Source organism: Aptenodytes forsteri, unplaced genomic scaffold (assembly GCF_000699145.1).
Source record: "Aptenodytes forsteri isolate BGI_AS27 unplaced genomic scaffold, ASM69914v1 Scaffold366, whole genome shotgun sequence".
Taxonomy (NCBI): Eukaryota; Metazoa; Chordata; class Aves; order Sphenisciformes; family Spheniscidae; genus Aptenodytes; species Aptenodytes forsteri.
The window spans coordinates 1977857-1991695 of NW_008794621.1; the positions used below are offsets into that span (position 1 = coordinate 1977857).

At 40.7% G+C, this 13839-nt stretch overlaps 2 protein-coding genes across 2 annotated transcripts in view; both read right to left on the reverse strand.

The window, feature by feature from the left end:
- MYRFL (myelin regulatory factor-like) overlaps positions 1-10162 on the reverse strand; it is a 45932-nt gene extending 35770 nt beyond the window's left edge. The window contains exons 1-2 of the mRNA XM_019470465.1: positions 10117-10162; positions 2922-3012 (exon numbers count right to left, since the gene is read on the reverse strand). Coding sequence (XP_019326010.1) covers positions 2922-3012; positions 10117-10162 — 137 coding nt within the window. The remainder of the gene's footprint in view (positions 1-2921; positions 3013-10116) is intronic.
- A 2668-nt stretch (positions 10163-12830) lies between these two features.
- The window catches only part of RAB3IP (RAB3A interacting protein), a 26873-nt gene continuing 25864 nt past the window's right edge, over positions 12831-13839 (reverse strand). Inside the window, exon 10 of the mRNA XM_009273216.1 lies at positions 12831-13190. Coding sequence (XP_009271491.1) covers positions 13108-13190 — 83 coding nt within the window. The 3' untranslated portion in view covers positions 12831-13107. The remainder of the gene's footprint in view (positions 13191-13839) is intronic.

A 13839-nucleotide genomic window follows, 5' to 3' on the forward strand; every position in this document is an offset into this window, starting at 1 on the left:
GAAAATGAGTAAGGAGCGAGGAGCCGGAAGGAGAAGCCGTTACGCACCCCCACCCTACCCCCACCGGCGGCAGTGGGAGGGACCGAGCGTGAGGAGCGGCGGCGACAAGGGGAGGAGGGAGGAGCGAGGAGCGCTCGGTTTGAACTGAGCCTCGAAAAGGCGGGGGGAAGGAAGGATGTTTCCCTAAGTGTTTAATTGTTTATATTCTCTTTTTCTCAATACACGAGTAACAAATTAAAAATTAAATTGGTAACAAAGTAAAAATTTCTTGAGTCTAGGCTCTCTTGCCCACGACAAAGGGTGCTCACGAAGTACAGATCCATGCAACGCCCCATGTAGTACCGTCGTCCAACAGCTTCCACGTCACCTGCCATGAAAACGCCTGCCGATTAACACTGTGCCGTGCCAAATTCAGGCAGAGCTAGGCTGCTTTCCTTGTGTAGAGATACATAAGCAAGAGGCTCATCTCCCAGTTCACATCCTATGAATTGGAAAGCAGGGCCACCTCCACAGCAGCTCAGGGTTGTTGGCAATCAGGACTGCACAGGAGGAACACCCTTGGCACCCTGCTGAGGCAAGGTCCTAGCATAGCACAGCACCTTCAAACCCCCGGTGGGAGCATTACAGGGAGCAGGTGCAGAGGCAGTTACGATCAGTCATTATGAGAGCCAGGGACTGGAGGCATGACAGAGGAATCCTGGCTGGGAACCAAGAAATTCCATGTGATCCATAGCCACCTCTTTGCCAAACCCCATAGCCAAGCAGGAGAGAGTTATGTTTTAACACCCCTGCTCAGAGAGGTCATTGTGGAAAGCCAAACAACTTCAGCATGCTCTGTGATTTTTAGTGTTCAATGTTTTTTGTTACACAAACACATAAATCTCTGAAAACATGACCTCCCAATTCCTTTCTAAAGAACTTCGGGCACACTGCTCTGTAGAAGAACATGCCAGCCCATATTTTACTGTGCAGCTTTCTCCTGATTTTCAGGCAGGAAGTGAATGTTTCCTTGTGTGCAGCTGACACTAGGAGCCTTGCTCTCAACTTGTTTCTAACAGCTCAGCCCATTTACTTGCCTGAGGTTTGAAAGAAGGTTCTTGATTATTTACTTTTTGATACATATGCTTGATTATATTGTATTATATCTCCCTGTGATATTCTTGTTTTGCTTTTACACTTGCACTGTTTCTCCTGTCAGACATTGTGTAAAGGATTACTCTCTTAGAGTGAGACCTGGAACTAGACCATAGTTTAAGCTAGGCCAAGTACTCCATGAGTAGCTCTCAGCAACAAGCAGGTGTTCCCACACTACGTAGCAAAACCACTTCATTCCTTCTGCATTGAAAATAGGAGCATCCTAAGTCAACAGCAGACCGCTACAGAGAGGCTATGCTTCTGTCTCCTGTCAGTTGAGGGCATAGGTCTGCCACGTCTCCTATTTTATTTCAAGTTTTTCAGTCCTTCGTGATGGTGCTTTCAAAGCAGCTTAAGGGAGAGAAAATCCTATGCCATCTCGCTGCCATTTAAAGGAACTACAGAGGGTTCTTCTATTACATTAGGACACTTCCAGATGCACCCAAGACCTTGGTGGTAACAGCACCCTTTTAATTGCATTCTGCATTCCGTATTGCATGTGCCAGTATGTTGATCTGCATTTTATATAGAGAGAGGCTTTTAATATTTTTCTCCTTTGACACATTTTGGCAAGTTCCTGAGATTCTATTCTGTTTATGCACAAATAGTCTGCAGTACAGACAAATACTTCATAATTTTACTTCTAGAGATCTAATGATTCAGTAAATGTTCTTCTTAATCCCATAATTAATGAAGTATTACTGTAGTGTCAGTGTAAAAACCTGTTGAGCCTCCAGATTATTTTCTTGCATGTAAATACTTAGTAGCACTGCAACTAGAATATCTAACATATGTAAGCTACATAATAGCATATATATATACATTTATATTTCTGCTGTTTTGTGTATAAAAACAAAATAATAACATTTTAAAGTTGTCAGACAGGAGTTCAATAATCTGTTTAACCTGATACATGTTTAGTTACTCTAGAAATAAAGGTTACATATATTTATGTACAACAACCTCTTCATTCTTCTTTTATAGCATGGGTAGAGAGAGAATCAATTCATTGTTCATGATTTAGAGCAGGTAGAAGCCTATTTAGCCCACTGTAAGTAAATATGTGTCCTGCTGAGTGTGTCCAGAATGAAAAATCACGTGTTTACTGATTTTTAAAACATCCCCTCTTGCTCTGCTTCTTGGTAAGTGCCAGTGTCAGCCCACTAATAATATTTTGCATTGAACAACAGTCATCTGATAGTTATCTAGATGAAAGATTTGGGTTCGAAGTCTTCAATAGATCTGTGCTGCATAACTTTCCACCCTTGACTGTGACCCTTTGCATTATATATCCTTTGTATCTGTTAAAGTTAGTCTCAGAAGAGATTAATGGACAGTTTCTCTGTTCTGAATGAAGCATTAGGATGAAAACAGTAGCCCTGCTTCCCTCAAACTGGGAGGTTTACATCATTCTCTCAATTTGTTATACATTAGTCTCACTTATATCACTTACTCTGTACACAAACACTAAACTAGCACTTACAGGAATATTAAAATAACAGCTTTGCATTTAATGCCACAATTAGCATAACAGTTGTGAATTATGCCAGACTTCATTATCATTCATTCTGTTGAACTACAAGACGACCATATTTCCATTACTGTCTGTAATTGATTTTTCCAAGTCTTCTTACACAGCTTCAAGCAACAATATCAAGAGAGCCACAATCCTCTTGAAACTCAGATTTCAGGTCTGACTGTCGCATTCAGATTTTATCATGGCACTGATGAAAACAATTTAAGAGATGTTGCTAAGGAGGGGAAGTATATGTTGCTGTAATACTTACAAAGTTCCAAACTCTACGTCACTACTGATGAATTCTTCCAACATACTTGTATCCACCATGGGATTCTCCAAGGCTCCATGGACATCTTGCCCTAAAATTAAAAATGTCAAAAAGACAGAAATTATGAGAGTGGAATTTGGAGGGAGTCGTCAGTACTTCAGACTAAGTAATGCTGCCCACTCTCCTACACAAAGGAAAACCAAATCCATCCTGTCTCGTGTGTAACGGATGGGTTACGCTTCTGGCTTTAGTCACCCTGGGAGAAAGGATGACGGGAAATGCAGAGTAAAAGAGGATGTGCAGGGGAACATGAAGATGACACAGCAGCACCAGGCAAACACCAGTTCATGCATGGCATTAAGGCTTCACTAAACTACCACAGCAAGAAGATGAAGGGCCCAGTCTGCAACTGGAAAAAGGGATTTTGAAGATAACTTCATACTCTCTTACATTGGGATCAAAACAGGTGATCGGGTCAAAGTTCAGACCATTGTCTCACACAGATCCACTTTCTGCACTGGTACTGCAAGTGAGTTTCTGAAACAGTTTAAAAATCCACCATTATGAGCTTAAAGAAAGCAAAAATAAAGCTTTAGAAACGTTTGATTGGTGGCTTCCTTTTATTTTCCCCCAAAAACCAGCCCACTAACATGTTAAATGTATTAATTAATAGAAAGGTTCAGTACTTTGTCCTTCGTTGCTTGGTAACTGAAGGCTATAAACAGATTTTATGATTATAAAGTCTCCGGAATTCATGACTTTTGTAGAAAGTCAACCGAACACTCTAAAAAACCCAAACAGAACTACTTTGTAGGCTCCCCACATACCCAGCAAGACTTCCATAAATATGGGTGTGGCCCATCAGAAAGCAAACAAGATAAGGACCTTGAAATTACTGCTCTCTCCAGCGAGGCACAGGAGCTGTGCGTGGCTCTGTCCCACTGCTACACGAGATAAAACGGACTAGCCTATAAATTCAGAGCTGCATGGCTCAGCCCCGAATGGCTGAAACCGACCATTTCGCCTCAGCTCTGCAGCAGAGCTGCACAACAGAACACAAAAGGTTAACCACTATCATTGAGCACAAGAGCAGTAACTGCCTTTGGTGCTTTTACTGTCTTCTCACTGTACTAGCATCAGACGAGTGCATGGTAAGAAGCTGTATCATAAAATTTCTTCTGGTTTTTTTCCTGACGTCTCTGACATGGTTCCTTCTTGATCCAGTGTTTAGACATTACTCAACTGCAAGCAGCACCTAAAAATCCACTTCCACCACCTTGCACAAGAATCCCCTTGTGTGTCTGTCTTAATACATAAATTTACATTACTAATAAACATCTCCTAAATTGCTTTGTGATCACAGATTAATCTAGGCATCATTTGCTTATCACTACTGCAGCTTAATTTCGGCTGCCTTTCACTGTGAGATAGCAACTTGCAGGTGTGCTGCTGATAGATCCTCGCATCCCAACATACTGGCATTGTATACAAACCTGTCCTCCGCACATCAGAGAACAGATTCAGTAAGTGCAGCACACTTACTTGCCTCAGCAAAACTGTAACATGGAAAGTCCTGAAGTAGCAGCGAACAAAGTACTTTGCAAAACCAGCTTGAGAGTACAAAAGAACCTGCCTTTCTTCAACAGCCTTCTTCAAACTTGTTGGATTCTCATCTTTTCATCTTCATGTCCGAATTTAGGATATCCGCCCTTGAATCTCAAACACTTCTCCTTTTGCTAACATAGTCCACAGGAAACTGAATCAATCACCTTCTCCTTTTACCCACCCGTTCCTCCTGTTCAGATTGCCTGGCCCTCATGCAGAATGATATAATTTTGTTATTAATGTGAGACCAGAGGTCAGATACAAAGTGTTTTTCCTGTACCACAAAACCAACAATTCCTTATTTTGACCAAGGTCAGAGACAAGCTCTTTTGAAGTACAGCTATGAATCAAACAAGGACAGGGCCTTTAGTATGGGCATCCCACAGTACAGAGATTGGCTCTGTTGCTAAGTGATGACAACAGCAATACCTATCATCCCTTCGTAATCTCTTCACTTTGCATAAACAGTTAAATGGGTAGGAGGAGAAGGAAGGAATAAGTAATTCTGTGCGGGGAGAAGAAGGAAGCACACCAGGAAGAAAATAGGCCACCGCTAATGAAAGTTCACAATACAAGTGCGCAGAAGAGCCAGTACATTTGGCTGCCCTGTAGAACTTTATTCTTTCTTTCTGAATATACTTTCCAGGTCAGTGGCATCATGTGCTTGCACTGGCATCTGTTTCAGCAGAGGAGGAGCTGTTGGATCATACACAAATTTATTTTAAATGGCGGCTTCCATTTCACAGGCATTTGATCACAGTAAGTACTTAATAGTTACAGGTAGTATGCAAGCCAGTCACTCACCTGGATGTTAGGTGGCTGTGAGAGCAGCGAACTGTGTGTAGGTAGTGGGACAAGCCCTGCCGAGAGGCCCCTGTGAGCACACAGCTTCCCACGCAGAACCACGTGCCTGGCCAAGAGCTGCCGGAGGACATGCGGAGTCAGCAGCCTTTATCAGCTTGCACTCGGGGATCTCTGCTCCCAGTCCACACTCCACACCCCAGTGTGCCCAGACGTCTCTGCTAAGAGTCCGCACTGGGTGACACATTCAGCTTGAATGTCCCCGCACAGAGAATTGCCAGCTACCCAAGAAACTGATGAAGATGAAAGGCCAAAACAGTGACTGGGGTTTCATACACAGTTGTTTGCAGAACAGAGACTGCAGTCATAGGCAGCATATGACTACATTTTTCCCATTTCTCCATAAGCTTGATATTCTGTTGTTACCTCTCCTTCAATCTGAAGTCTAAAACCTGTCAGTTCTACCACTGGCCTCTGTTTCCCTGTCCGTTCTCACCTAGCCCATCCCTATTCCCAGCCCCAAGCCCCCAAGGAGTAGTCCAAACTCCAGCCTCCTAATCTGACAGTTGCTTGCTTCATCTCTCTCTCTCTCTTTGGCAGACATCTCCTCCTTTCCTCCAGCCATGAGGCTTTCGTCAGCTGGCTCCTGAGCTTCACTCTGTACTCTACACTCCTGTAACCATCAGCCTCAATCCCTGAATTACCTGCTTCGATTAATTCTCCCAACACTTCCATGTAGTGCCTTACATATGACTGCATTTAAATCAGTTTCCTCCTTTTCAATAGTATCTAAATGCAAAGTGAAGGATGAGGGACAGAGAACCAGAAACTCCTTGCAGTAAGTTTTGTCTTTAACAGCACAGCTATTTCAGAGAAAGTCACACGCTGTTGTAAATTTGGCTTGTGCCACAGCCATCACTTTCCAAAGGAGTACCCAAATAACCAGGCTACTGGGGTGCTCTTTCTGCAAACATAAATTCAGTCCACAACCAATAAAATATTCTGTCAAACTTCTAGTATTAACTAAAAATACTAAACTGACCATTTCCTGACATTCAAAGAGGATGCCAGGAGGTTCCCAGCCAAGTCCAGCTATTTGTAGCAAGATCTGTATTAAAACGTCAGCTATTCTACACAGGCAACAACCCTTAAATAACAGCTTAGATGTAAAAAATGGCACACAGAACACGGTCAGTGATACCTGCTTGCTGAAAGGACAAATTAATAACGTTTGCTACAAAACCTTGCAACCTGAGGGAAACGTTTCTGCTCGAGAATTTTCTGCTTCAGATTTTCATCTGAAGATACTTTACCACTGAGGCCAAACAGGCCTCAACACCTTATGAGCTCCACTATACAGGCTCAGTGATGAGTCCAGTTGAACGTCATGGGCTTACACTAAGGTAAGCCTTACTTAGGGGGCTGACAGTTCATTAACTCCTTTCATACTACAGGACTCCAAGTACTGGTCACTACTTAAACTGTTCAAGATAGTCCAGTTCATTTTGACGGGAACAGGCCTGGAGTCATTTATAAAAGCTGCTGGGCCAGCAGAGCTACAGACACGAACCTCGGGCACTCAGCAGCAACAAACAGGAAAGGGTCAAGGACAAAACAGCTGTAGCTGGCAGAACTGCAGCCAGCCAGGACACACCACAGTCTAGGGTTATTCAACAGCAGGAAAACCTGTAACACTCCAGCTGGTAAGGAGTGAGCTTGTGTCAAGATAGATGGCTTTTCCTCAAAGTAACATTTTCCAGAGAAACAAATCCAATCATCAATACTGTAAATTTCTCATTTCATCTTTTATTCCTGTTTCAGTCTCTCATCCTTAAAATGGTGTGAGACACCTTTGGGTTTTAAGTGTTTTGTGTTTGGCATGTGTGTTCTGTGGCTTAGGTTATTTACCAAGAGTCCCAAACTATATTGTGTGTTATCCATGCAGGAGCGCGAGAGAGGTGGTGATTCCACCAAGAGTCGTCTTTAGATCACACAGAGCACTGAGACTGAACACACACATTTCAGACATGTCAATGTACCTTCCAACAACAAAAAAAAGAGAGGACTGAATTTAACCATGTAACTAGGTCAGCCTTCATTCAGGTTCTCAACCCACTGGTAACATCAGCAAGAATAGATTGTTCTGTGACACACAGGCACAAGAGCTAATCAGGAGCTCTGACCTTCCCTTCACAAATAGAAAGTCACTGATTCAAAAATGCAATTTTTTTAATTAAAAATACTAATTTCAACAGAAATCATAGAAAAAACTTGCATCAAAAATGAAATCTCTAGTGTGGGAGTGAAATGAGACAGGAAAAAAGACAAGAACTTCACAGAACAGCCACACGGCAAGAGAAAAGCCATTCACCTGAATGAGAAAAGGCCACAGTCAGATCCAATCAGTCATATCTAATCTAAGAGGTCTATTGACTATTGAAAGAAGCTGTTGGCAGGAAAACAAACATCTCATTTTCCTTGGAAAAAAAATCCTGTTTCAGATTGTCCCCTCTCAATATTTCAAATGTGAGTTTGTCTTACTAATGAGTGTCAAAGCAAATACGCACTGTAAGGAACTAAAGCAACAGGGAAAGTAGCATCCTTTTTGCTCATGAATTTCAAATAATCTTACAAAACAGATCTATAAATGTGCTTAGCCGCCAGCTGATGCATTTGGAAGCCAAAACTGAACCACTGACGAAGCAGAGAGACTTCCTCGGTGGCGGCATTCTCCACTTGATATTGCAGGACTCAGCTTTTTTTTTTCCTGTAGCCTTGAAAGACAATGTTCTAGCACTGCTGTGACTAATCTCGGAGGCTATCAAGTCAGAACTAGGAGTTTATTGCTCTTGCCTTGTGAGGTGGCATTATAAAGCCAACCCACAAGCCGGAGTGCTAAGCTGGAGAGGCCATCAGTTAATGTTGGCCTTACATTCAGTGAAGCTAACCGCTGCTTGAAAGAGTGCAAACCCTGCTTTAAATCAGCTTGCTCCCTTTACAGATTTACCCATGGTTTAACAGCAAGAGGAGCCTAGCTACTACATGCTGAATGAATGATTAGCTCTTGTAGCCTTGACACATACCTAATCTCAGTGTCCAGATAATGAAATTCAGCCATCTAACAGCATCCCTGTTAGCAGACCTTTGTCATATTCTAGCGCTACACAGCGGAACCACACAACATTACTGAAGGAACATAACCTCCCAAGATATTTCTTTTTCCTGTAATTAAATGGAATTGACAGGGCTTCTCTCCCTCATGCTTGCCCAGACAGACGTTCTACCAAACTACCTTCTAAAAAAAGAGTTAAATTAGTAATTCTAGAATTACAATTGTAATTCTAGTTAAAGAGCTCATACAGCTAAAATATCTGAGGTACCTTCTACCATCAAAGTATTGTTGTCACAAAAGCCAACAGAACCTAGCCCCTACTTTCTGGAGTCCTGTTTTCCAGGTCAGTTCCTAAAAAAATTTCTGATTATGAAATTTTTTTTAAATAATTCATGTCCAACACTATTTTGAGTATTTACCAGCTATGCAATGCAGTACTTGAGCAAATAGCTTGATAACAACAAACATTATGTTGCTGAAAGCAAAGCCAAGAAAGTTTGTTAACTTTTCATCTCGACGACTTAAAAGTGAACTTAAGAAACATAGTATGAATTTCCTAACATCTATAAACAACACATTTGCTGACTAGCAGCCCTAGATTGTGGTTCACTGATTTAAGTTTCTTGGCTTAAATGCATTTTCTTGATCGGTGCTGGAGAATCTTTAATTTCCTAGTTTGAAATTAAAACTCAAAAGTTGGAGTTGCCGCCTCTCGCATAAGCCAACAGAGTGCCAGGAAAAAAAAAAACAACACTTATTTAGCACAATGGAAATTAAATGCAGGGAAACAAAAATTGTCTACGTTATCTAAAACAGAAAAGGCAGTTTTCCAAGTTACTTTGACATCAGTATCACATGACCAATACGTGCACAGGTAATAGAAAGAAAACAAATACAGAAAGAGAAGCTTGGAATTGGAAGATTAACATTGAAAAAAATGCAAAGGGAGAACTGGAGCAAAGGAAAGAAAATATTTAGTAAAAAATAAAACAATAAAAAGTACATAAGCTTTTGAACAGCCATGTTGAATCACATTATAATAGGGCCTGAGAAATGCGGTTTGATTATGGAATCTATTAGAAAGTAAATTTTGCGGTAAGAGAAAGGCAGGAGACTAATAGGACCTGCTTGGAGGTAAAATGTCTTTGGGGAAAAAGGCAGAAGGACAGATCCCAGCCAAAAGACAAAAAAAATTTCTCAGAAGGATCTCGAGGATACTGCCACAATTACCATTTTACCAATTATAATCAGGCCATTTCAGAAGAATGATATTATTGGAAAGAAAACCCTCTTTAACCCAACCTGGTACGACAGAGCAGGGAGGGAGGTCTCTAACCTCATGAAAATCACCAAGATTTCAGAAATGATAGATTGCAAGGAGACCTCAGCCACTTCCCGATTCTTCTTCCTGGCAATTACCACAGCAGTACTGCAGGCTCTGCTAGGTCCGCCTTCCCGCTGGCCTTCTGGCCGAAGTACACAGAAAAAGGCACTGCAGTGCATCTGTACCATTTGTACTACTTCATTCTGGTATCGCCTTACACGATAGCTTTGTGTAAACAGAGCTTTGCAGTTTGGGGCTCTTCTTCCTTTCTTCGTCAATTAACCCCAAACAATTACTGTATTTTTGCTGCCACCAGAAATTGTTAAGACTCTCTCTTAAAACTTGTCTCTTACCTTGAAAGAACTGCTGCAAGGCCTCATTTTCTCCCACCACATCCATGAAAAGCCAGAAGTGTTTGCCTTTCCTACTGCTTGAAGAGTCCCACTGAGAAAAATGCACCGTCCCTCTTCCAGATGATTACGAACGTGCCAAGGAACACATCATGTTTTTGTCAGAGGTTTCAATGACTGTCCCAGCTGATTTTATTCCTTCATAACTAGAGCCAGGGCTATACTTAAACTCTGCTACACGTAAAGCAGAACCTGACAAGGCTTTTGAGGCAAGATGAAGGTGATATGCGTTCTTCTGTTCAGTATGGCTAATGTTCTTGTTTTAAGGACCTTTGGTCCCAGTACTAACCATAATTACACATGCGCAAAAAAGTGCGGCAATAAAAATTACTTATCTTGTCTCTGTACTTTCACTCAGGTGATATAATTAATACTACTGATGAACGTAATCAAACATGCAAGAGCAAAGCCATCACTGTTTTCACTGTATGTACTATCCCATTTAAGCAGCTGAGCATCAGACTATCCAACTACTACAAAAAACCTACATCTCACAGCAGTTTGATTATAGGGAAGCAGAACTTCTACATTATTATTATTAACAAAACTAAATTACAGATTAACCTGTTTGTCTAAGGTAACATTGAAAAACATATGGGAAAGCTGAACATTGAACAAAGGTCTTTTAAGGCTAGTAGCAAATCCTTTTTCACTTTAAATTGATCTTTGTACACTGAAAGTTGCCCCTGTTCTGTCACCTCTAAGCAAACAGGAGAAAATTATTCAGAGATTTTGAGTGGGCATCTGCAAGAAGCATTTGATTGTGAACAAAAGCTTCAGTGAAATCATGAAGTCTGGAATGAGGCCATTTTCTGAAGTAGTTACATTCATTAGACAAGTGACTGTTGCGCAATTTTTACAAGCCCCAGACACTCACAGTGACACAGGTTCCTCATGATAGGCAGCTTATATTAAAAATATAGAAAAGAATTTCAGGGAAGGGACTTGAAGACAGAAGCAAGCCAATCAGTATCTACAAGATGTAGATAGTATCTACAAGCCAGTCATCACCACCAAGATACACTGGGTCCATCTTTGTAGTCCCTAGTATGAGAAAATCACCTCAGCATAATAAACTTTAGATACCATTTATGCCTTGATACGATGATGTATAGAAAACGACCCCTGCTCTCTGCTTGAATGAGCAATACGTGTAAAGGATTATTAAGTCAGAATAGCAGTAGCTACCAGCTATCATTTAACTACTGTTAGCTACTGCTGGAAACAGTTTGATTTCATTGTGTAAACTAAGGATTAACAATCATTTAGGAAGCATTTATGAGCCTAACACAAAACATAATACCAACAAATACAGTTTGTTTTCTAAGAGTGAGTAAAACCAGACTTCCTTAGCATTACTGAAATAATAAACAACCTTTTAACAATTGAAGGTAGAATTCTTCCAGGTTTCTACGGTAGGAACTAGTACCCAGTGACAGGAGGCTGATAAAAATGTTTCATCAGTACTAAAACAGCCCAGGCTGGACATACATATTTTACTAGTAGTGGAGTAAGTTCAATTGTTTGTTTTAATGTTAACATTGAAATGCTTGGTCAAAGACAAGGCTTGCAGTGTTTTCAGGCACATGTACATGCAAGCAACACAAGTATGGTATCAAATCTCACTGCTCATGCTATTTACTTTTGTAAAAACAGAGAACACTCCAGTAAGACAGTGACAAATAGTGTTATTTTTGTTCTGCATCAAACAAAAGAAACCTGTATCCACTGAGATGCTTCTTGTTAAAGAACCAACTATATAAACTTCCCTTTATTTCTAATGTTTGTCAGTTTACCTGCCAATGCTTTAATCTTATCTGTAATTGATAAATGGCTGTCACGATCAAGACCTAGTTTTTCCAAAAGGGCTTTTACATAGCAAGCCTACCACATACCCACAACTATGTTCCTTGTAACCGAATAACTGCGTTCAGCTCAGACTATGCCCAGAGAAAAACCTGAAGTGCCAAAGTAGCACTTGAACAGAAAGAGCATCTTCCTTAAGAAGCCATGATCCTTTTTTGGGTTCTCTTTGTAGCAAATTGTGTGTGTGAAGAAACTGCTAACATTACATGGAAATTACCATCAGCATGTTAAAGAAATCACGTAATGGATGTTTTTCAATTTCAAGGGCAGCTGTGGGAAATTGATGTACAAAACACCGGAAATCCCAAAAAAGCAGAAGGGAAAAAAAAAAATCATTTAAAGGAATGAAAAAATTCCAATGAAAGAAAATTAGAGGGGACGAGAAAGTTTTTAGCAGTCAGATAGGAATCGGGACAGATTTCTAACCAAAGAGTGACCAAGGTAATTTTATTGTTCCTTGATGTTTGAAAAGCACCCTACTTTAGAGAGAAGATACCCAGATTTATTATGCTGTTGACTCTTCACCATATATGTTTCTCTTCTTACATTGTTTTAAAAATGAAAAATATAGGAAAGCAGCACTTCAAAGAATTCCAAGTTCTCCTAGTCGTCTGTTAACTGTATTGGCATACGTGCATAGAGAGATACATACACGTACCTAAAACACTACAATGAAGAAAATGTCAGGCATTTATTCCCTCTTCATAAAATCATCTCAGTTTTACATTTTGGAATGACTTACCAGGGAGGTTCACACCATTCTGCATCACAAAGAACAGAAGACAGACACGGCTTCAGACTAACACTTTAATCAGAAGTTTTGTTTTTAAATGTAAATTACAATCACTAATACACCTGCAAGTGCTTACCACATTTGTTCAACTAAGTATTATATGTACGCATATACAGCATAAGTCAGTTTAAAACAATCACAGTACTTCTTAGTGCAATCTGCAAAAGGAGAAAGATCTTGGACCCACTTTGTGGAAATAAATATCAAGTGACAAAAAAAGATTCAGCAATTGTAGTTATTCAATGAAGTTCATGCATGCGCAAGAGTAAAAAGATTTAGAGCTCTTCCTTGTAATAGCCAAGTTTTGCTAGTGACATCTCTCTTCTCAGCTGCATAACTTCCCAGAACATCTGTTCCGCTAAAAAAAAAAAAGACAGAAATATCATTAAACATACTGAATTCATATTTTACTTCAACTGATGTATACAGGCTGCCTCACTGTACGTCAGTTTAGGGGAACTTTAGAAGTAATAAACATGTAGTAAAACCAGAATTAATATGTGTGAGAGCTGTTTGTGCTTGGTTGTGGCAAAATTTGTTAAAGTATTTATTTTAAAAATTCTAAATGATGGTACTATAAAAAATTCCCCAAGTTTTAGATGATTTCTTTTTAAATGCCTGACTAACCTAGTGGCCTTCTATGATGGAGTCACTACATCAGTGGACATGGGAAGGGCTACAGATGTCGTCTATCTGGACCTCTGTAAGGCCTTTGACACGGTCCCCCGCAACATCCTTCTCTCTAAACTGGAGAGGTATGGATTTGATGGGTGGACTGTCCGGTGGGTGAGGAATTGGTTGGATGGTCGCATCCAGAAGGTAGTGGTCAATGGCTCAATGTCCAGAGGGAGATCAGTGACGAGTGGCGTCCTGCAGGGGTCCGTATTGGGACCGGTACTGTTCAGTATCTTCATCAGTGACATAGACAGTGGGATCGAGTTTGCAGATGACACCAAGCTGAGTGGTGCAGTCGACATGCCAGAGGGACGGGATGCCATCCAGAGGGA